At 43.4% G+C, this 25,433-nt stretch overlaps 1 protein-coding gene across 1 annotated transcript in view; it reads right to left on the minus strand.

Annotated features, from left to right (window-relative positions):
- RBPJ (recombination signal binding protein for immunoglobulin kappa J region) overlaps nt 1-25,433 on the minus strand; it is a 310,932-nt gene that overhangs the window by 46,963 nt on the left and 238,536 nt on the right. Inside the window, exon 10 of the mRNA XM_086964005.1 lies at nt 21,496-21,599. Within this exon, the coding sequence (XP_086820131.1) occupies nt 21,496-21,599 (104 nt within the window). The remainder of the gene's footprint in view (nt 1-21,495; nt 21,600-25,433) is intronic.

Below are 25,433 nucleotides of genomic sequence, written 5' to 3' on the forward strand. Positions count from 1 at the left end.
TCTAACTTGCATGTCCACTTGACAACATTAAGCCAGGAGACTGGATTTGGGGTAGGGGTTCCAGACAGTGTCTACACATCTCCTGCTAGCCAGGAAGATCAAGAAAAATAACAGACCCCGTTGCTTGTAGTTTAGACCCTGTTGAGAAACATAATCCACCCCGAGGAGCACTACAGTTTCGGTTAAAATTATGTTTTCACCTAAGATGTCCCTTATGGTGTTTTCCACGAACCTCCAGAATTCTTTTAGCTCTGGACAAGCCAAGATTAGCTTTTGGGTAGTTGCATTTTTTTACATCTTGGCTCAGGTTGTAACACAATTTTAGATAGCCTTTGTGGTGTCCAGTACGACCCATGAATAACAAAGAAATTATTGAGTCTCTCCACAAAGATTGTACACTACCCTCCTGCAATATATCTGTCCAGACCTCCGATAGATCCTTTATTTTCTCTTCCACTGCCTCCAGCAAGTCTCTGTACTATATTGCCACTTCTTTAGCCTTCAGACCAGACTCCTGGAGTGAGGTCTCAAGTTCCCAGTTCCAGTTGCCTCCAACTCCCTTCTCTGCAGCCAGAGCCCATGAAGTAAGCTGAAAATATTTGAACCTAGATAGCCTGTTACTGTCTTGATGTTCAGGACTTCCCATGTGACCAATCCACCTGTTATTATTAGATCTCCCCACTTTGATATCCCTGCTCAAGGCATCATTCAGGCATTCCCGGGGATTCCCAAATTGGGGCAAACTCGGAGAAGTAGCCAATCTTTAAGGTCTGTCTCTCTTTTTTTTTTAAAAAGAGAGCATTAGACATATAATGTACACAGGAAAATTATACAATACAATAAAATAAAATTTCGTTGGAAAGCCAACGCTCAAATGGTGCCCAGTTCTTAGAGGCAATCAAACGCCTTCTACTCCCTCTCAACACCTGGACCGACGTCTCCAATGTATGCCATGCAAGCATCCTAGTCTTCCAATGACAGAAAATGGGCGGTTCAGCACTAAGCCACTGTGACGTAATACAGAGTCTGATCATGGCCATTGCAATAAACAAAAAAGCATGAATATATCTTGTTCTTTCAGAGGCCATTGAATGTTCGTAGCCAATTATTATTAACTCCGCTGAGATCTTAACAGGGGTTTCAATTACCTGATTAATAAAGGCTTCAATTTCGTTTATAAAAGAACGTAACTCAGGGCATGCATAAAACATGTGAACAGAATCTGCAGAAAAAAGTTTACATCTAGCAGAAGAAGATCCTTTAGCACCTCTGGCAACCCCCAGCTAGCTAATTTGGCAGGAGTATGGTAGAGATTAAACATTGACATATAACTTTGAGTACGGAGCGAACCTGAGACCAAGACAGACCTGGCTAATTCCAATGAAGATTTTAGATCTACAGATAAGACCCTGAATTTACCCGCCCATTTACTATTCTGAGCCTCTAAGTCATCTGGGAGTTGAGAGAAAAGACATTGATACAGTGCCCCTATTTTGGATTTTCTTAATATTAATTCCACCATAATGATCTTATCAAACATAGTAGGATTGCTTGGGAGATTCTTGTCGAGGAAACTTCTGAGCTGTAAATATTTAAAAAAATGATTAGATTGTAAATGAAACTTCTCTTTCAAATAAGAGAATGAAGCCATCTGACCTAGCTGGGCCAGATCCCAAATTTCCTTCAAACCAGCAGGGCTCCATTGAATAATCACACCCTCTTGAAATATTGGAGGTAATAATCCTGGAGCATTGAATGGAGTGTAATAATTAAACTTTGAAATATGACAATAGCGACTAATTTTTTGCCAAACCGAGAATAGGGCCGAACAGACCTTAAATTTAGTTTTTTTTGAAATAGCTTGGTTCGAGAACCCGGGTTAAGACTCCTTTGGTAACATCGCCAAGCGATATTGCATATATTGAGGGAGACATATGCAGGGGAATCTCAACTGAGTCTCCCAACAGAGGGACGTCAGATAGTGTCAACCCCCCTTGTTTAAACCTTTCCTGGAGAGCCTTATCCCCCGGGATGGCCAGATAAAACTAGATATCTTCCCTTGTATTTTACTAATTTCATCTTTAGGGAAGCTAAGTGGAATTCAGTGAAAATGGTAAGTTAATTTTGGGACATTTTTATTGAGTTAACCCTCCCATATATTGACAGGGGTAGATTTTTCCACCTAGCTAGTTTATCTTTGTCCTCTTATAAAAATGCCAAGTTAGCACTCCACTTATAGAAGTACTCCATTATCAAATGCAAACACTAAATAGCTAGATTTTTAAGATCCTTTTGCCAGCAAACAGAAGGTAATTTCCCATTTGTTTCGCCAGGGGTAACATTTATAAAAAATATATGAATGGGAATAAAGACAGAGCTAGTGTGTATAATATGTAACGTCTTGAAAACTCAAGACGTTACATATTTTTCAGTTTACATGTATCAACAACACTCCACTGTCAAATAAACACAACACTAGAAAAAAGGTTGGCAACTAAAGACTGAAGGCTCGTATTTACCATGAGATTGCTATATCCTAATCTAATTTTTAGTCCAATTGCTGTATACAGGAGAAGATGTTGCTGCTGTTACCACGCTGTACATTACGTCAGCATTACTAGTGACTTTATTGTATGTGTTCCGAGTGAAGTTAACTGCTGCTGTTTGTGCTACACAAGTTCTGTTTTTGAAGGCTGTTTGCACCTCTGCGGATGACGTGAACTATACAAGTTCTGAATCTGAGAAAGGTGTACATAGAAACTGTTCTGGGTTTGAGAAAAGCCTGCCTAATTACTAATCATGCTCTGCCAATTTCGTACTATGCATGACAATTTGCTGCTATATTGTATCTGTTTGTGTCAGGGATAAGGTAACAAATGTATTGCCATACTCTGCTCAGTGTGTGTAAAGGTTGCACAGCTGCTTAGGATGTACCTGTTAAATGGACGAGAGACACTTGGTGTCAGTACAATGCCTGTGAAGGGAGCTTGGGTTCTGATTAATTGTGCGCTGGGGACTATTGGTGTTGCCAATACTAGTTTAGCATGTGTGTAGGAAGTTGACTTTTTATGTATTGTACAAAAATGAGGTACACGATGTAGAAAGTCTAGACAACCCTTATTGGCTTACAGGGCTTATATTAATAAACCCATATGCTCTCGTTTGTAGTAGTGTGGACGAGCTGTTTAGGATTATAAGAGGGTAGTGTTAGGCATTTGTTGCACACACAGACAATGAATGAGAGACACACTCAAGAAGAAACTTAAGATCAATTAAGAAAAAGAAATAATATTTTTATATAATCCTAGACACCAAGATCTTCGTAATCGGGTTAGTACATTAGACATTAGCAAATTATGTAATAGAAGCAGGAAAAAAATGACAGCTGTCAGATTTGAGGCATGAGCCTTGACCGCGGTAATGCTATCCTATGGGAGAAACATACACTGCATAGGGTCACTTGCAAACGACTTACAGGACTAGTTTTCTGGACTTAAGGTAAGTAGGGGCCAAGGCACCAAGAGTTCAAACGTACCTGCCCTGGGGTGTCTGGGTGCAGAAGTGCTTTAAAGATGTGGTATTCTAGAAAACTACACACTGTGATCAATGGGGAAAGTACTTGAAAGAAAGAGGTTGCAAGGAGGAAGTGGTGGACTAGTCCGGCAGAACACAAAGAGGGGCTCCGCTCTTGGGGGTCTCAAGATCACAAAGGCACTGTCTGTTTCAATTGGCTTTGGCTGGGGTATTCGGTGCATAGGTGTTTTGTCCACAGGTTATGGAGTTTGAGGCTCCCACGGTTTTCGGTGCACATGGAGAAGAGAGGGAAGAAACACAGCAAGACAATTTCTGGCATGGAGCTCACCTATGCTGAAGCCCTTCAAAGAGCAGATCAGTTTTGAAGGCGATAGTGTTCGGACTGAAGATGAGCAAGCCTTAGTGCTTGCAAGAGGCTCTGGTATCTCGGGAATTGGTGCAAAGTGGGTTCTGGCATCTCCAAACTTGGTAGAGAAACGGATCTGACCTCCTGGAACACAGTGACCTCTTACTGGGTGGCTGCTGCGTCAGTGGACCAGGTGGTCAGCACATCAGTGAACCGGACGTTGCGGTCAGTGCCTGCAGGCAAGAGGCACTTTCACCTCAAGGGAGATACCTATGGGTCTGTGAAGTGTCTGCAGCCCCCCAGGTTTTTGGAGGAGGCACAGCTGAAAGACGAGGTAGGTCTGTGCAACTGTCGAGACAGGAGCGGGCTGGTGCCAAGTCCACAGGTAGCTCACAGTTCTTGCATTCTGCAGCTCTGCATTGTTGTTGTTCTTCTTGAGTCAGCTAAATCGCAGTTCCTGGTGCCACCTAAATACTGAATTCAGGGGCACTGAGTAAAGTGAAGGGTAGTAGCTAATGGGCTACTAATCCTTGGGGTCACTAAACCCCCTATATGACCACTTCCTGTGAGGAGGTATCATACCCCTATCCCAGAGTTTCTAATTTCACCAAAAACAAGTTGGTGAAATCCTTCTTTCGTGGAGCACGAGGCAGCCCACCTTAGGGGTGTGACTAGCCTGGTGATGCATACTTGTATGCCTAATTTCCCACCTGCCCTGGTTCAAATGGGCCTCATGGGTGGAATCTCCTTGTTCTGGGGGAAGCCGGGTCGCATATCAAAGGTAGCAGGGGCTTTGAAGCCCCCGGCCTTGATATGCTAAACCACTACCCATCCTGCTGGAGGAGGTGTGTATGGAAAATAGAACATTTGTTGTGTGGTTTTCACAAGTAATGGGTCCATGTAGGAAGGTGGCTCTGTATATACTAAACCAAACTGAGGTATAGTGTACACAGAGTAGAGTAGGCAGAGGTAAAGTAGATAGCACCTCACTCTCTATTTGGTGTAGTTTGGTCGAGCAGTAAGGCTTTATCAGAGCACAGTGTTAACCCCTTCCATGCTCATGACGAGCTGAGCTCGTCATGCAGTACAGTGCTCCTGTGCTCATGACGAGCTGAGCTTGTCATGAACAATGGGAAAAAGGGGAATGCAGCACCTTGGGAAAATACCTTTAGCATTGAAGATGTTCACCATGTGTTGAACACACTCAGTCAGCAAATGAATTCACAAACTCAAAAACTGAAGTTCAGACAAACTGTTTTTGTATAAAAATATTCTTTTAGGTATTTTATTTCCTAGAACTAAGCAAGCCTGGCACAGGTTAGTGATAAATACTTTGCAGTATATATACAGTTGTAACAGTTTGAATTGCAATTGTAAATGTACTTTGATTTGATTACAATGGTGTTACTGATAATGCAATGCTTTTCAGAATACAGTACATATAATTTGAATAGGGTTTTTAGTAAAATTACAGGTAAGTTACTTTTGAAATTACTTTTCTTACACAGTGCAGTATGCCTGGATACTGCACTGGGACATTTCCTGTAAACAGGTAAGTAAAAGTGTTTTTGTTAGTATATTTTTAAAAATTTCTTTAGGTTTTTCAACTCCACACTTAGAAACTTTTCATAGGAAAAACAGTCAATGTTATCCTATAGAGGAAAATAGTGTTATCGGTTTAAAGATAAGTACTTTGTTGTGGGAGTAGGGGTTCTGGGTTTAGACTCAGGGGTACCCCAGGGTCAAGGATGCACTCTTGTTATACCCTCAGCGGCACTAGGGAGGCTGGGTGCAGAGTGCTGAGGCCCAATGTTATCTAATGGGGGGTAGGGAGACTCAGGTTGGTGGCTGCTGGCGAGCAGACCACTGGGATGTGGGAGCAAAGCTCCTGGACATAAGCTCAGGACAAATGGGGGTTTAGGCCAGCACAAAAGATGCACCCTCAGTGGCATTGGGGGGGCCGGGTACTGTTTTGGCGTTGAAAGCCCTGTAGCTTTCAATAGGGAGTCTCCAGTTTGCAAAAGCAGTGCAGGATCTGGGACGTAGGTCTTCTGGGTGCGACCACCACTTGGAGAGGTAAGTTCGGATCTTGGGGGTTGGTTAGGCACCGTCGGTTGGGCCACTCAAGGCTGTGGGGCGTCGGGTGCCTTTTAGGGTTGGATCTTCTTACTAGCTCCTGGTCGCAGTTGGGGGACCTTACGGTTTGAGGCTGCAGGTGTCGGCTAGAGGCAGGTCAGGGGTCGCCGGGGGGAGCTCCTATTGATGTTGGGCCACTCGAAATCGGGCCGTGGGCGTCGGGTGCAGAGTGATGCAGACACGCGGATCTGGAGTCTGTTGTTTGAACAAATCAGGTGTTCACCGGAGACAGAGTCTTTGGGATTGAAGGCAGGCTGATCCTCTGGGTTTGTCAAGGTTGCAGGCGGCAGGCTGCAGGACACACCTGGACTTTGCTGGAGCAGGTTTGAGGTGGGGACAGGCCCGTAGGGCTGGGGCCAAGTCAGTGGGCGTCGTCCTCTTGTTAGCTTCCGCACGGCTGTTCAGTCCTTCTTTTCTTCTTGCAGGTTCTTGTCTGAGCAAGCAAGGTAAAGGGGGGCCCCTAAATATTAGATCTAGAGTTGTTACAGGTAGGTAAAATAGTTGGGACCAATGGGTCCCTTCCCTGGGGTGGGACCATTCCCTATTATGCCATCCTCCAGTGGGAGAGGGGCATAAGCCTTTCCCTGGTTGGCTGGGTCCCCCCATCTGCAAGATGGCGGGGATTGACTTTTGGGCTTCACCTCACCTCCCCCACCTGAGGGGTGTAATTGGCAGAGGTGGGCTCAAATCTCTTCCTCACCTGTCTTTCCCTCCCGTTCTCCCGCTTTAAGTGGGGATCAGAACCAGTGAAGAAAGGTTGCTGAAAGCAGCAGGTGGCCTGGAGGAGCTCACAAAGGCGGCAAGCCTTGAAGCTTCCCGCTCGTGAACCCTGCACATCCTGGAGGAGGATGCGTGGCACCTCGTCCCAGGATGTGCATTGCTTCAGGCTCCAGAGAGCAGCAGGCTCTCGACCCAGGGGTCCAGAAAATGTCTGGTGGTGGCAGTTGAAAGCAGCCACTCAGCTTGGACACTAGTGGTAGGTCGTTTTTCAGGCGCCATCTCTACGATGCCCTGTGTGTACATTTTTCATTAAATCCCACACTGGCTTCAGTGTGTGTTTAATGTGCTGAGAAGTTTGACAACACACTTCTCAGTGTTCAGTGTAGTCATTATGGTGCTGTGGAGTTCGTAATGAAAAAACTCCCAGCACCATATACTCTTAATGGCAGCACTGTACTTACAATGTCTAAAAATTGACTTAGACACTGTAGGGTACAAAGCTCATGTACCTGTACTGTAGTGTAGTGTAGTCCTAAAAAGTGTCCTGTCATGCAGGATCTACGACGATTACGGATAACATATACAGTGGGTCTGGTGGCAGACTGCTTATAGAAAGTGTCAAGTTGGAAAAAAATTGTGAAGTGTGCATAGATGTACCTCCTCGTTGCCGGCACCTTGCATGTGGTCTTCCGCTGCTGAATTCGAAACCTTGGTGTCAATGTTGAAGCTGAAATTTTATTAAGTTGAAAAAGGCACCTGCGGTTCCTCAAGGAAGGCATGCGTCAAGATGGGAATACGCTGGGGACAGAGTCGAGCATGGGACCTCAGTTGTTCCAGCCTGGAGTCTAAGTCTGCTAGTGTCTCCGTCAGAGGTTACAATACAATAAGGACCTGATCCTTTATCTGAACATAATGGTTGGATTTCCCTTTGCAATCGTTGGCCACACAAAATTATGTATATCAACAGCAGCTACAGCTATACTGTCTGTTGTTGGGAATCCATTTTCACCTTTATATAAAATTCTTGTACTTCGTCTCCGCAGGTTAGAATCCCACCCTGTAGTGCAAAGAATCAAGTGTTACAAAAGGGTGGTGAAAAGGCTGGCAATGCCTCACAGGAGCAACACCATAGGAGTTTACAGCTAGGTTCTCGCCCGTAAACTCAAGTTCTCATCATCAGCAACTGCCATGTCACAACAAAAAAAGTGTAGAATTGTAGAAAAAGTAAAGAAAAAGTGACGTGCTCAGTGTGGTGAATCGTAAGACCGGCACTCGGTTAACTTATCCCTATGCCCACCTATTCTAACCCAATAATGAAATAGCGGAAACTGGACGTGAATACCGCTACACCAATACTAAAAACTAGCTAGACAACCACTAGCTGTACTGTTTTATGGGGTATGGGGTATGCTGACAAGCTTTTTTCTGAAATTTTAACCTTTCACTTTATATTTTGGGGGGGATCTTGTAATACTGTTAAATTGAATCTTGTATTTGCCATCTCTCGTGTCTTACCTGGAACGCTAATACGGTGCCCGGCCATTTTGAGCCGACCCGCTCGAAGTGTAGCGCTCTAGTTGTTTTTTTTCATCTTTGCTCCCTCTCTCTGCAAAAATACCCGGATGCAGCGACTGCGCCGGTGATAATTGAATACACACAATTCCAGCGAGGGGTATGCTGACGGGCTTTTTCCTGAAATTTGAACATTGCACTTTATATTTTGGGGGTGATCTTGTAATTCCTTTAAATTGAATCTTGTATTTGCCATCTCTCGTTTCTTACCTGGAACGCTAACGCGGTGCCCAGCCATTTTGAGCGGACCCGCCCGAAGAGTAGCGCTCTTTGCTCCCTCCCTCCCTCTGCATAAATACCCGGATGCAGCGACCGCACAGCAGGCGCGCCAAAGGGGTGCCAAAGGCAAGCCCATCTGCACCCAAAATGCGCCCAGCGCTAGGACCCCTGCTCGTTTTACACGAGGCCAACTATTACATCTTAATTCCGGCACCTGTGCATCCTATGAGGTATCGCGGAGTTCAATCTCTCTCACATCCCTCTGCTGCAATCGATGCGGCTGGGGGGTGGAGGGTTCGACCTCTTTTATCAATGATGCACAAACGTCACTAAAAGTAGCGTTAACAACAACCGAGATGATAATATTGCCAAGCCTATGGTTTATGGAGAGCGAATTCCATTAACCTCAACCAACAATTCGAAGGCTATTAATGCATCCTACTCAATACAAGATCCATGGTGAAACACAAATTTTATTTAGAATGTCTTATTCAAGTACAGGACCCTGACATTGTTTTTCTTACCGAAACCTAGGAAAATGAAAACAGTGATCCTGACTGGCAACTTGCCGTACCTACTAGTTATGTAATCGCCAACATTGATAGGAAAGGGGGGAAAGGGGGAGGAATAGCGATAATTTATCGCACCCTTTTCACAGCCACGATTTCCGCTGAGTCCTTGGTAGGCACAGAAGCTATGTCATTTCTGCAACAATCTAAGAATCTAGAAACCTTTGCTGCACTACTAATCTACAGGCCCCTCCGGCCACAGATCTCCGTTTTCCCTTTCCCTTCAGACATACCTGAAATCTTGCACTGATACTGATAGTTTTACCATCCTTGGAGATTTTAATCTTCATCTGGAAGATAACAACAACTCAGACACTATCCATTTTGCTGATATTCTTGGTGATATTCTTGCTAGCTTTGGATTAAAACAGATTGTGTGTGAACCTACCCATATAGCAGGACACACACTTGATGGATTATGTACCAGTAACCCTAGGATGGAAGTCAACAGGGTTGCCGCTCTCCCTTGGACCGATCATGCTGCGGTGCATTTTACTGTAGTTTTGAAAACAAAAACCAACCAAAGAAGAATTAGACCTCTGGTGAGGAAATATCGTGCATGGAAGGCAGTAAATAAACATGACCTAGTGTCTGCATTTGATGTCAGGTCTGTTATCTCCCTTGATGCAAATCAAGCAGCCACGGAATTCCATAATTGGCTCAATAAGGCTGCTATTAAGATAGCCCCAGAAAAAATCTTAAAAGCACAACCGAAAAAGGTTTAGTCTCCATGGTACTCTGCGGATCTCAAATCAGCTAACGTTAAATTCCGACAAAAAGAGCGTGCCTGGAGATCACAATACGATGCTGCACAGAAGAAGCTTTACTGTGCGGCGCTTGAAGAATATAAGAATGCAATAATCCAGGCTGAAACTGCTTTCTTTACTGTTAACATTCAAGAGGCTGTAAACGCGCCTAAGGAACTGTTTCAAACAGTCACTGCACTAATGAAGTGTCCTCGGGATGCAATCTTTACTCCCGACCAAAATTTACATAAATTAGGCAGATTTTTCCAGAATAAGGTTCAGTCCGTGTATAATGAACTTTCTAGAGTAGCACATGACAACAAAGGAAAAAACCCTTTACAGTCTACTCTTAGGGTCGGGGAACATGGTCTATCCCAATTTCAAATTCTGGCAGAAGAAAAAGTAGCAAATTTGCTGCTGCAAATTAAATCCAGTTCCCCTTTGGACCCCTGTCCACCCTCTATATTACATCTGGCCCCAGAAGAAATAAGTTCTGTCTTATCTCCCGTGCTAAATACAATCTTTACCTCAGGAGTCTATCCAACACAGTGGAAAAAGGCCTGTATCTGTCCCCTTCTAAAGAAACAAAAACTGGACCCGCTAGATGAAAAAAACTGTCATCCCATCTCCTGCTTACCGCTACCTGCTAAAGTGCTGAAGAAGGCCATGAATGTGGAGATAACATCCTATCTAGAAACTTACAACCTCCTGGATAATACCCAACATGGCTTCCGTGCAAATCATTCCACGGAGACAGCACTGCTTATGGCAGCGGAAGAAATACGCAAGGTTATGGACGTGGGTGGAAGGGCCATACTGGTCCTGCTTGATTTAACAGCAGCCTTTGATACAGTGAAAGGGTAGAGAGGCCTTCAAGGGATTTGATTCAAAAAAGAGATCAGTTGTTCAATTTACTTTTAGGATAAAGTTAAATAACCTAATGTATAAATCATGTAGTTAAATACACACAATCAATTTATAAAACATAAAACATATAAACATATAAACAACAAAACACAAAGGTGTATCAAAAAAGAGTTTTATCAAAAAGTTCATTGAGTCAGCAATAAATCAAAGAAGCAGGTAAGGAGATGCTGATATGAATAGCCTAGTAGCAAATAATCAATAATACAGCAAAACCTAGAAAAAACATCTATCTCAGAAAACATCTATCTCAGAAAACAAAGTGAATCAAACACTGTAGAGATAAGATCATCTTATCTCTACAGTGTTTGATTCACTTTGTTTTCTGAGATAGATGTTTTCTCTAGGAGATAGATGTTTTTTCTAGGTTTTGCTGTATTATTGATTATTTGCTACTAGGCTATTCATATCAGCATCTCCTTACCTGCTTCTTTGATTTATTGCTGACTCAATGAACTTTTTGATAAAACTCTTTTTTGATACACCTTTGTGTTTTGTTGTTTATATGTTTATATGTTTTTATGTTTTATAAATTGATTGTGTGTATTTAACTACATGATTTATACATTAGGTTATTTAACTTTATCCTAAAAGTAAATTGAACAACTGATCTCTTTTTTGAATCAAATCCCTTGAAGGCCTCTCTACCCTTTCACTTAACTACCCAAGCCCTCAAGGGTGTAACTGGGTTTCTCACTTTCTGTGAACCTTTGATACAGTGAGTCATCTGGTGCTAATTCAAAGGCTTCAGGACATAGTTATCTCTGGTGCAGCTCTTGCCCTAATGTCCTCTTTTCTTTCATCTAGAGAACAAATCATCCAATAGGATGGACTTCAGTCGGAGGAATTTTTTCTTCCGGGAGGAGTCCCTCAGGGCTCCGCATTATTCCCCACTCTTTTTAACATCTACTTTGCTCCATTGGCAAAGCTAATAAAGAGTTTTGGCTTCACGCTGGTGTCATATGCCGATGACACTCAGCTGATAGTGTTTGTAACCCAGGCGGTGGATGTCATGGCAGTGGAATTTTCTAACTGTATTTCGGCTTTGATGACCTGGATGAACTCTAACTTTTTAAAATTGAATACCGATAAAACTGAAGTATTCGAGTTTGGTCATAAAACCTTGATCTGGAATCAGCATTGGTGGCCATCTTCTGCCGGGGTCTGCCCAGCACCAGTAAATACAGCCAGAAATCTCGGCTTCATGTTTGACAAAGAACTGGACTGGGCTGCTCAGATTAATCAAGTATCATCTGCCTGTTTTGTTATGCTGAAACGCCTGAGAAATATCCTCCCGTTTATTCCTAAAATTTTGAGGAAAACAGTGATAATTGCCACAATTCTTTCTAGAATTGATTATGGCAATGCTCTGTATTTAGGTGCTGGCGCAGCACAACGGGGCTAAACTGCAATCAATTAAAAATGCGGCAGCCAGAGTGTTGCTTAACCTACCTAAAAACCATCCCACATCACACGCTTTAAAACAACTCAATTGGCTCCCTGTACGGCGGCGCATTGAGTTTAAATCACTCTGCCTGGTTCATAAAGCCTTGTTTGGTGGAGGGGCAGAGTATGTGCAGTCCCTGTTTTCCCACTATACACCAATGCGCGATCTAAGGTCGGCCAATCTTGGGTTGGTCAAACTTCCCAAGATAAAGAAAGCAAGATGGGGAGGAAAACGTTTCTCCTTCCTTGCAGCTAAGTTATGGAACTCAATTCCCAGTTATTTGAGAAAGGTAACTAATCGAATTCTGTTCCGGAAAGAAATTAAAACCTCGCTTTTTACTCAGAGTTAAATCTGGGATGCATTGTGTTCTGTTCATTTTTCTCTAGCGCCAAGACGCCTCGGCAGTAGTGCGCTCCACAAATATATTTATTCATTCATTTTATTCTATGCTGTGGGTCTGCTCACATTAAAACCAAGACACCCTGTTGCCACCAATCTATTTTGTCATCGAGGGCCAACACGTTTCATCGCGATGATTGAACTTACGGCAATTTCTTCAGGGCAAGGGTCAGTTCTCGCCATACTGCAGCAATCTTTTTATGTATTTTACCGGGTCGTTGCCACTCAACACCTGTTGGCGAAGGCCAAACACTCTAGGAGTCCAGGCTGATGATAAGCAGCTGTGGCGATACATTCTAGAAGTGTGGACTCGTACACACATTTGAAAAAGTGGGGGTTGCAGGTATGCCCAGGAGTTGTAGCTGCTGCTGATATACATAATTTTGTGTGGCCAACGACGGCGAAGGGAAATCCAACCATTATGTTCAGACAAAGGATCAGGTCCTTATTGTATTGTAATATTGTGAGTGGGGGGGCGCGACCTGATCTGTATCACTCTATAGCTCCTTTTTGTAAATGGTCTCCGTCAGAGGTGTCAGACAGATGTCCAACTCGCATTCGCTTCCGCAGAACAGGCATCGGAAAACAGGTACGACGCTGTCCTCAAAGAATGGTCTGAAGGATAGGAACCAAGAAACACCTCGTTCCCGTAGGCGAGGTGCTTTCAGACGCTGTACCATGCGCTCACAGTAATATCTCTCCAGGAGAGCTTTTGCAATCTCGCTGGCAGATGGTCCGTCCATTGCGAAGCAGGTAAACAACATTCAGGATTCCAGCTAAAGCGAGCAGGATCAACGGTAGACCCCCGAAAATGCTTCCAAACACGGAGTGTATGGAGTTAGGAACAACTCCGAGGATTGTTTGGACAGGGCAAAGGAATCCGGACCCTATGATCTTAAATAGGTGTATTAGTGCGTGTATCTCAGTTGAGGTCCTTGCAACTTGCAGTTCAAAGGTTTCTCGAGCAAATGCTAATGGCACAGTTTGCTGTAAAAGCATGGCTTTCATTCTGCTCAAAATCAAAAACAACACAGGGTCCCTGTAGATTAAATGCTAGGAGAGGAGGCAGGGGAAAAACAGTTCAAGAAACATGTAGAGAACCTCTCCTAGAAACTTATATAACATTAGGTAACATATCCATTAAATATTATAAGACATCATTGTCCCACACAGAACCAATTTATAAGCAAAACATTTATTTTTTCATTTTTTTCAATTTCATCGATAGACACAGTTTCATAAAAAACATTTATATGTATAATTATATACAATACAGTTAGTCAAGTAAACATAACATGTAACCCTCAATCAGACTCACACATTCAAACATCCTCTCTACCAATCACAACATAATATACGACAAGGCAGAAGAAAAATTACATAATCACAAAACCATGAAGGCCTAAAACAAAAAAAAACCACAAAAAAAAACAAAGCGCCGACGCGCGTTTCGGAAAAGGAAAATAGATCCAGAGATTCCTTCGTCAGGGCGCAAGGAAAGTCACAGTTTATAGGAAAATTCTTCACAAATTAGAATGACTTGGATCCTTTTAACACTTAATTTCTTCAGGACCACACTTTCAGGGGTTAAATATATGAAGATGAAGGTTCAACATGTAAAATACAAGGTCCGAGTCTAAATGGTAAGTAACTTCAATGCGGAAATCGTCAATCAATCTGCGAGTTCCTGGGTACAAATTTGTCAAACGTCCGTTTGATAGTGTAACCGTGGCGCTGGATTTCTCAGAACTAAGGAGGTCGAATAGGAGTGGGGAGCCAGATAGCCCACAACAGGCTCTCTCGAGAATCCGGGGTCTAACGGGGTTAAAAGACAAGCAGCTCACGAATTACCCACAGGTAGACATGGTCCTCGAAGATGGGACGGCTGTCGGGTATGGAGGCTGAAAGAAGATCGTCTCAGCATCTCTCGACTATCCGCAAATATGAGGTGGTCACATGTTTCGTTCTGCTCAAAGCATCAAACTGTATCAACGTAACATTCAGCGAAGGCCATACTAGTGCCTCCCTGGCTGTATTTGTCGGATGAAACAATACCTGCATACAGCAAGTAACCCTAGTGTTCACGGTGACCAGATATGTAATGCCAGGAAGCATGCCACTCAACCTTGATCGCCGAGCTTCAAGTAACTCCCATCCGAAAGAAGCTCAAACGCTGGCGTTATCACGGCAGCTGGTGTTCCTTTCATGTGGCAAGACAGATTCTAAACTGACATATGAGAGAACCTCTTAAAGCGTTCTTGCAGTTTATACCACTAAGAAACACTTCTCAATCCCCACTCCGGCATCGAAATTTATATGGTAAATCCCAAGATTTCTTAAAGTAAAGCTAAGTGTTGTTTTACCACTGCAAGTGTTGAGGTGTCTAGGATCTAGGCACAACTTCCCAACAATATAGGATGTCACTACCCCTGGGTGTTCTCTCTATACATATCATGGTTTTGGCCTATGTAAACTAAGCCCCTCGGTGATGTGAAAGAAGGATTAGTTACTTACCTGTAATCCTAGTTCTCATCCAGGGGTATACTCATCAAAATCATAATCTGTGATATATATATATATATACACACACATACACATACATATATGCGAGAACATATACAGGCAGCCTAAAATGTTTCGAACATGGCAAAAATGCAGAAATTACTTAGGTTTGCATTGTAAGAAAAATACTCTCCTAACCCATAAGGAAAAGTGGACATGCACTGAAAAGTTATTATACAACAATCCTTTATTGCCACAATGAAAAACTTGAAATTGCAGGCAGTTGTCTGTAGGCTGCATAGCAGAGCAATAATTAAACAAAGAATCTGACACCTTGCCGTTAAGGCTTCCAAGGGTTAGGGTACCCTGCCTTTAAGACCTGCAAGGAGACCCTCTGCTCCTATCATGCACCACAGGTGACAGTAAGGTCAGTTCTTTTTTCGGCTTCTTCTGTGAGGATCCTGGAGTTTGAGCTCTTCAGTTTTTTTGACTGAATTTGATTATATTAAACATTTTCTTTGAAAATTCGACATTTCTTGATTCCTAGAAGTATATTCTACTGGTTTTCTGACTTTTACTAATTTTTTCTAGTCAGAATGCCTGCTTTATTTGGAAAATGTCCTTCCTGTGGCAAGAAAATGTCAGACCCACACTCAGAGTGTATTGTGTGTCTTTCTTCTTCACACAACCCTGACCAGTGTTATCATAGCCAGCTGTTTTCTAAAAGGATTCTGTGTGACAGAGAACGCATCAAGCTTCATGCCCAGCTGGAGAGGGATAGAAGCCATCATGGTGGTGGCCATGGAGACATCAGAGGCTCCTCTTCCAGCAAGCACCATCGAAAACAGCGTTGTTCCACCTCCCCTGATTCCAGGAGGAAGCAGGTGACAAAATGTCCGCCGTCGAGATCGCCGTCGAAGAAGCAGTGGCACTCTTCAGCGTCGAGGGACAAGTCATCGTCTAGACGTCGAGACTCTCTGCCGCATGCCAGTAAGTCGGCGTCGAGGCACAGCACTTCGGGCTCGAAGGCTGTGGGTCCAGAGAGACCTGTTAACACCCCATCTACTTCAAGGCTTCCGTCGACGGTGAGGCATTCTCGGCCACCCTCGAGAGGGTCGGCGTCGAGAGACTCACCGGCGAAGAACCTGCCTCGAGTGGACAGACTGTCGACGTCGAACGTCGTCAAGGTCAAGGCATTCAACGTCAAGGTGATCGACGTCAGAAAGGCGCCATGTGAGGTCGACTTCGAGGTCCCCCCATCACCACGGGTGGTCGCCGTCGAGACCAACGTCGTGGACAGGACGGCGTTCTCGCAGCATATCGCCGCACAGATAGACGACAAAAGTGGCGCAAACCTTGTCGACGTCAAGGCGTTCGACGTCGAGGGACATCACGGCAGCGGCCTCCGAAGAGGCTCGGCGCAAATCGACGTTGAGATTCAGTCGACGTCAAGAGCCCATTCATCATCCCCAGGACTGAATATCGTACAGAATTCTCCAGAGAGGTCTCCTAGGGCTGGTGAACAGGAGGTTTTCGGTCGGTCGCCACGGTGGCTGAAGGACTTCAGAGGGAGAGGCGACCGCAGTAGTCCGGGCTCGGACTACTCACAGACAAACTCGCCCTCTAGGACCACAAAAGATCCTGAGAGAGGTGTTCCTGAGAAGCCTTTGAAGTCTCCTTCCAAACGGCAATTTCTTCAGGGCTAGGGGTCAGTCCTCGCCACACTGTAAGTTCAATAATGTACCTGGGGATAGTAGACACAGACAACACACAACACTTAGTTAGACACAAATCATGATCAAAATTACTCCATGCAGGTACATTATTGAACTTACACTGTGGCGAGGACTGACCCCTTGCCCTGAAAAAATTGCTGGAAATTTGTTAAAAGGCAATTAAACATGTTGGCTTTCCATAAAGAACTGATGGAGTGCGAAGAAGGTCTTGTAGTTAAATTGAGCAAACACACGTCAGTGATTAAAATTGATGGTTGTGCCAGTTACGGTTTAGCTCGTTTTTTTGTTGTAAAAGCAAGAAAAAATATTTTTTTGCATTGACAGTAGGGGGTCAGGGTTGATAGGCACACAAATAATTTTCGGGGTGCGTATTTTACCTTTTTCACACTATCAAGTCATTTAAGCAAATTTTTTCACATTTTCATTTCGGTTATGGAGATTGCCAATGATGATAATCGGAGCACACTGATGAGAACTTATCGGTAGCTCCCATGGTGATGTTTCCGTGAGATGCCTCCACTTCCCTCACATTTTTGTTGGACATAATGTTGGAAAATCCAGGGTGTAAGAAATGTACACAACTTATTTTTGTACGGGGGACACACACATTTGAGAAATCTTTTCAAGTAAGGGATAGGAGCACCCAGTGTGTACATCATTTATTAGCTGGTACCTAAGCAGTTGAACCAAGACGATGTGTTGGGTATGCTCATGATGTTTATCCCGGCTTAGAGCAGGTTTTTGTTTATGATTATTGAGTTTGAGTGGAGGGCGACCTGCCTTATATTCCTCTGTAGCTCCCTTTGTGAAGGTTAGAAGGTTGTAGACAATGGGTTACTTACCTTTAGGGTGACTACACCCTTTGTATCTCCACTCCCTCTGGGGAGGAGGCATATCCCTAACCCTATTGGCTAGAATCCCAAAAGAAATTATAGAGGATTTTCAAGGTTCCCTTCAGCTCAGGACTCCTAAGGGCTGGCCCTTACGCACCTCGCGTCTACTAATGTTCCGGCTGACTTGCTGCCAAAAGTGGCGCTTGGCCAGGGGGAGTGGATCTCAACTAGCTGGAGAGGCACTGGTCAGCTTAACAAAGGGCAGGACTCCTCTGAGGCTCACTGCAGGTCTATGCTGTTCCTGTTTTGGGGTAGGTGTGAAGCACCTCCACCCAGAGCAGCCTTTGCTTCTGGCTGAAGAGAGCAAAATACTCCCACCTCAGGGGGTCAGAAACATGTGTCTAGAAGTGTCAGGCTGGTGCAGACCAGTCAGGCACACTTCAGTGGTTTGGTAGGTTTGCAGAGGGCACCTCGGAGGTGCCCTCTGAGTGCATTTATTAATGAATCCAACACTGGCATCAGTGTGGGCTCATTAATCCGAGATGCTTGAAACCAGACTTCTTGGAATTCAGTGAAGCCATCATCGATCTGTGGAACTCGTAGTGACAAGCTCCTAGGCCATGTACTAATAATGTCTAACAATGAACTTAAACACTATAGGGGCATATCTGCTCATGCAGTTATGCCCTCACATGAGACATAGTGCACCCTGCCTTAGGGCTGTAAGGCCTGCTTTAGTAGTAACTTACCTATGCATCTTGCAGTGCTGGTAGGCTAGGCACACATGGATGTGTGGTTTTACAAGGGGCTTACATGTGTGCCAGAGGTGGGCCAATTGTGGCAGCAAAGCTACAGTTTTGGGAAAGAACACAGGCATTCCTTTCATGTTTGAGTGCTGAAGAAGGTCATCACTATAATTACATCGACCTTCCTTATGCGACTAATATTGGCACCCTCCATTGTCTCCCAACTGGATTTTTTCTAGTACATGAGGAACCCCTTATGTAAAACTTACCGGGTACTGTTGATGCTTGGATAGTCTACATCATTGGGTGAGCCCCCAAAGATTAAGTCTGCTGCTTTGTATATGTGCCACAAGGGCTGTAGTTCACACTAGCTCACCTTGTGCAGTCACCCTGTAGCACGGTTTTTAATTGTTTTCAATGCATTGGCATCCACTGTTCACTGATTAAAATCACTGATTAAAATACAAAGTCAGATTCACAAGGAATATGAGATTGTATTGTATAGACACGTGTACCATACTAATGTAACCTATGTCGTATTTCTTTTCCCGCACAGGTATTTACAGTACGGACAGGTACACAAATAGGTAGTTGCTTATTTTATGTGAGTATTATTCCACTTCACCAATTCTAAAGTGTAGATAGTCTTCACTGTTCTGGTCCTGCGGAATCGCCTGTAGATTATACATAGAGCGAAAAACATGTTGACCTGTTCACCAATAAGTACGCTTAAACCTAAGACATAAAGCTTAGTTGAGCGCCTTATTGTCTGTTTTTATTTAGGGTAGGAGACCTATTAATTAAAATTTGCTATCGCTGGTACTCCCAACCCTATTTTAGATTCACTCTCAATTCACATATCTACACATTTCTGACCCCTCACCCCCACTTCACCATACGGCTATTGGAAAAAGATCTCCACTAAAGTGCCCCCACTATAGGGAGCCAGTTGGGTATTGCACAGCCGACCCAACGAGGAGCAGCCCAGATGAAGCATGACACCCAACTGGGTGTGTGAGGGTATTATAATCCAAAATATGGATTCCCAACTTTGAACCACTCCGGTTGGGCTGGTCTTGATTCCCTTGTTTTGACTCCGGTTTTTGAGGAACAGCATAACCTTATTTTGTAGACACAGCAAGTGCGCCATGCTGAGTTTTTACTCACGCTTTGCACCATGACACGCAGTCAGCAATGGTAGGCTGCATGCAATTTGTATGGGGGACCCCCTTAGGGTGGCAAAATACACGCAGCAGCCCTTAGGGACCCTCTTTGGCACACATGTACTAGATACCAGGGGTACCACTTGCTAGGAACGTACAGGGGTACAAAAGTGTGTTATAATTAGATTATTATACCTTGTTTTAGGGCAAGAGTACTGGCACTGGGTCCTGGGTGAGAGGGACCTGGTTCACATGGGATGATAAACATCCATACCAGTACCTAAAAGTGGGGGGTGACCATGGTAAAAGGGTCCCTTTCTTACATGCATCATTACAGAAGGGGACCAACTATATGCAAATCAGCTTTAGTCTTAGGCACAATCAAGTCTGAACAGCAAGTTTACGTGGTTTAAGGTGGAACACAAACCACCCCTGCCACATTTTAGCTTTGCTGAACTTAATCGGTGAATGGCAGTTTGATCCTTTAGGTCACAGTGAGATAGGGATCCTCATTTGGTGATGTGCCTTTCAATTAAGAACATACATTAGATACATGAAAAAGTGAAAGAGAGGCTTGCATGGATTGGGAATAGTTTGAATTTCTTTGTGTAGCAGTCCTATTATGAGAAGAGGGTACTAAGGAAAGAGGTCAGATGCCTTCTGCAATGATGCACACATGCTAAACCAGCACTGACAACACAAGTAGTCACTAGTACCCAATTAATCGGAAACCAAGCTTCCTTCACAGGACATAAAAGATGTGTATAAAGAATAAGAAGGTACAGAGGGACCACTCCAATGTTTATTTTCATTCAAGATACCAGTAATTACCTTGATGTTTCAATAATTTTTTTAAAAGGTACTACTTATCCATGATTCTAACTCATAAACGTGTCAAATGACGGGGCTGAGCAAAAACAAATCAAATCAGTTTCTTCATGTGAAAACATAATATGTACAAAACATGAACATATAAATCAAATTCATATATATGATACAATACATATACACAATATATACAACATATACATAGAATACACAAACACCCCTACTGAGAGCAAAACAATCGGAATGTACACTCCTTACTCCGAGAGGTGCACTCTGAGGAAATCCCTTTTGTGCCAGAGGAATTACACCTCTAATCTAGTTATTCTATAGGCGCTTTCCTTTTCAACAGAAATCAAAATAATGGGATTCCTCGTAAATATGTCGACGCAGTCGCGTTTCAGCCAGTGATTCCTTTCGGCTTTATCAGGACATGGGTATCAACATATCTTAAAGGGGAGAAATGCTCTCCAACTCATGAACAGCAAGGTAATTCCGGAGGCACAAATGCCCACGAATACCCAGCCCGTAGGGCCACTCGAATCCTGTTTTATCACGTCGGTCCACCAGGTCAGCAAAGCCATACGGGCTCACTCTTAATGTAGGCAGGGATCTCGTCTCCTGCACCTCAGGTTCCAGTCAACAGCAAATCAGTCCTCAATCGTCCATTCTGCTCACGCTAGTAAAAAACAATTCACAGGACAGGCCTATCGTTTTATGTGCGGAGTTCTCCGCCTCGACTTCAGTCTCTGCAGTCGTAAAGCTACTATTAAGTTGTAGTTTGTGAAAACCAAAATAGAATAAGCATACAAATTTGTAAATGTACCTTTGTGAACTAGAAGTGCCATAACAAATTTAAAAAAGATGTCAAAATATTTTGCTGCAATTTAAAACTGGGAAGTGGTAGCAGCAAAATTCAGCGTGCGCATCTTCCAGAAGCCATGAATGCATTTTTAAATATGTGATAGTGACTCTTGTATTTACTCATTCTTAAAACCTTTTGTGCTAGTAGGCTAATGCTCCACAGGTGAAAGGTTAACAGACATTCATAAAAGATAAACTGGAGAAAGCACTACACCTGTACATCGTTTCAGCTTCCACATCCCCGAACCAAACACGTAAATTTGGAGTGAAATTCTGTCCTGTGAGCTCCAACATTGCTACATCTCCACCACCATTTAACTGGAAAACATAAATCAAAGTAAAATAAAGATATACTCATAACAATAGACTATACAAACACCAGATGTATATAACAATGTAAACTGCCAGAATAGTCCGTCCTGGTTAATTTAAAAATATAGCCCAAGTGAAGTAAATAATGCAAGCATGTCAGAAACTCATAGACAAGCCAAATGTCAAAGACAAGCCAAATGTCATAGTAAAAACTCCAATTAACAAATAGGCAAGTGGCTCAGTGAAAATCTCAAATCAGCTGGGAGAAGACAAAGGCATTCATTACATACAACAATCAGTTTCAAGCTTGTAGTGCCTGTCGATCTGATAATGAACCCTCACCTGCCATTTAATATTTAGTTATTTATATTAAATTTTGGAGTCCTCTAAACTGTTTGCTTCCAGCACAGTCAGAACCTCATTCAGAGGGCCACAGGGCATGCAGGGGCTACTGGGCCCAGCCATAGGGGTTGAGGCATTTTACTTTTGATGTCCCGGGGATCAGCCTACCATGGATTCTGAGCAGTTGGGCCAAGTGCACCTTCTGCACAGGACTCTACAGATTAGTGAACTCAAAAGTGTGCGCGCCGCAGCAATAAATCATTGTCCAGTCAGATACTCACTTTTAACACTAAAGAGAAGTGTTTTATTTCTATTGCGTAGCACACAAAAGAAGAACATGACATACACAATTACACATCCTCCCCTAAGGTCAGGGCTTTAGTGTCTCTCTGCCGGTTCCCTGTCCACTCAATACTCAAGTTCGCTACATCCAGAGTATGCCCCACTAGAAGTCAGTCTCAAGAATCCACTAAGACCGATTTAAAGTCTATATTGATCCAGCGCACACGTGTTTGATTTAGCAACAAGTTCCCCTGGGGCCATCAACCCTTATAACAAGACTTACTCCATCAAAAGTGACCGTTTGGAGTGCGTTCTGTCTGCGGGTGCTCGCAGTGGCTCCAGGCCAAGTCAGGTGAGTTGGCTGCACGCAGACTCAGCGGCTCCATTGCCGCACTCCTGAAGCAATGGGAGGTTTCCTGCGGGGTTAGTGTTCACACTACCAATAGGGACATGCGGAGAAAGATATGGCTATGATGATCCTGATCTTGGTCTTACACTTGAGTGACGGTGCTCCTACGATGTCAACACGCATCCAATAGGGTCAAACCAGTCACAGTCCATTTGTACTCTACACAAGATCAATTTCTGGAATAGAATAAATAACGCAGCCTCCATTTGTTTAAAGACATTACTTAGTTTTTTTTGATACTATCAATTCATTGGTCAACAACACTCATTCTCAAGGGGTTCTATAGGGCAGCAGAGCCATACAGCCAACTCGTTAAGTTTGCCCATGGTTCCGGAAACGCACTTTCCAGTACACCCTTCAAGACTTGTACCCAGTGACATTGAAGCACCACGCACTAGAGAGTGGTAAGTTTTAGGAGCACAATCCTTAGAAGTTTGAGATCTCACAATATTTTGTACCCCCCTTCATGAGTCATGACAAGTACACCTTGAGCAAAGAGAAGGTGTGCAACGCACATTTGGGATGGTCAGTAAAATTTAAATTGAAAGACTGATATGGTTTTTAAAGATGCAAGATATTTCTATGGACATCAACAGTGCTTTTTTCGGATCCTTAACAAAGAAATTATAATCTTTGAGCCATACTAGAAAGATCAAAAAAACAGAAGGGGCTAAGACTTTTGGAGCAGTGCAAGTGTGTAATGAATTGTGACTTGCAATAATTCAATGAGAAGTACCTAGCAGCAAGACTCTAGTTGAATAAAGATTTCACAGGATGACAATTAGTGAACACTATCTCTCATTTTCAGGTAAACTAAACAACAATTAAACTGAATGTTGAGAATATGTAAGGTCCAAATTACAGCTGTAAAGTGTCTAAGTTGGAAAGGAGTTGTTCTAAAGACGGATTTCACATCTTTTTTTCTCCACAGTATCCCCCTAAAACCCATCCCCTTCTTGAGCCCCACCTTACTCCTGTGTGTATTTAAAAACAGGAGTTTGTGTTCCTGAAAGGTGGCATTCTGGGAGAGTGCAGTCTACGGTGTAGTCAGGCCTGTCAGAATAAAAGGCCCACAAATAAATATTCCTGTTGGACTGCAACCCTTTCAGAATGGCCACTTTAAATGATTTATATAAAATGATAGGAGCACAACATGATTCAGCAGCTGTTAGTTCAGAAACAGCAGCTTTGCCAGACAGGTTTCCTAGAACCAAGCACATATCCTTCAAGTTCCGTTTTTTTAAAAACACCAGGAGCAGGGAAATTGAGGACAGACCCAGGAACTAGACTATCTTCTACACCGGCAAGTCTCTGTTCCTACTCTAATTCCAATAGCAAGACCAGAAAGATTTTTAGGTGACCCAAGTAAGTTTCAAGTGATCTTTACCCAAGTACAATTTCATTTTATAGCATGCTGGACACCATTTAGGGCAGCGTTCTGCAGGGATTCTGCACATACACAGAACAATGCGCAGGAACCTCAGTGTATAGGGGTTGTACGTTCCTACCACCTTAGTAACCAAAATCCCCCAAAAACTAGCTATAGTGTCTCATTTGTTCTCCTACATAATCACGAAGTTACTGATGACTACTCTCTGTGAAAAATAGGAGTTATTACATGCTTCTTTAAGCGCATATTTGCACAGGAAGGGGCCATTAAAATTGAGGCCTGATGGAAAGAAATATATGAAGTTTACGGACTACTTGAGTGTGGAACTATAACGAAAACGTGAGAGGTAACAGGACACTGCAACCAAAATAGATTTCTACTCTGGTACGTTAAGCATGCAATGAACTCACAGTGGAAACATGTGAGAATATAATATTTGACAGAGGCTCTACATGGAGATCTTAATACATATGTCGCCATTGTGGCAGAGATGGAGTATAGTACAATAAGAGATGTCCATGCGAAGAGTGAATGCTGCGGCTGCGACAGGCACCGGGGAGGTGGGTGGTCGATATGAATGTCAGCAGCCCCACATGCCAAGAACAGATGCATAGTGGTAAGTTGCATATTCCGTTTGAGGCATGTGGGCTGCTGAATTCATATCTGTGCATAGAATGTATAGCAGTATCTCCCTTAGCGTTGGCTACCTGGGTCAGTCACAGCAGTCTGGAAAAGAGTTTTGAGAACAGCCTGTCCTACAGCAGCTTGCTGTTTTGAATGTACATCTACACAATGGTGTTATGTAAATGTATGTGTGGTTGTCCATGTGGCTGCTTTACATATTTTGTGTAAAGGAATATTACCCAGGAAAGCCATGGATGCCCCTAGCTTGCGTGTGGAATGCACTCTAGGGGGAACTGTTAAGGTGCGTTTGGCTTTTAAATAACATATTTGGATGCATTTAACGATCCATCTGGCTATAACTGATTTTGAAACAGGGTTGCCTTTGTGTTGCGGTGAGAAAGCAACAAACAACTGTTTTGTTTTTCAAAATGCCTTAGTTCTGTCTATATAGTATAGCAGAGCTCTTGACATCTAGAGTATGCAAGGCCCTTTTCAGCTACTGTCTGGGGATTTTGAAAGAACACTGGCAGTTCGATTGTTTGATTTATGTGGAAATGGGATACCACCTTTGGCATGAATTTAGGGTTTGTTCTGAGAACTACTCTATTTGCATGTATTTGGATGAATGGCTCTTGAATAGTTAGGGCTTGCAGCTCGCTAACTCTTCGAAGCGAAGTAATGGCAATAAGGAAAGCCACCTTCCAAGTAAGAAATTGTATTTCGCATGAGTGTAGTGGTTCAAAAGGTGGTCCCATAAGTCTGGTTAAAACAATGTTCAGATTCCAGACTGGTG

The sequence above is a fragment of the Lissotriton vulgaris genome, chromosome 3_2, assembly GCF_964263255.1.
Source record: "Lissotriton vulgaris chromosome 3_2, aLisVul1.2, whole genome shotgun sequence".
Lineage (NCBI taxonomy): Eukaryota > Metazoa > Chordata > Amphibia > Caudata > Salamandridae > Lissotriton > Lissotriton vulgaris.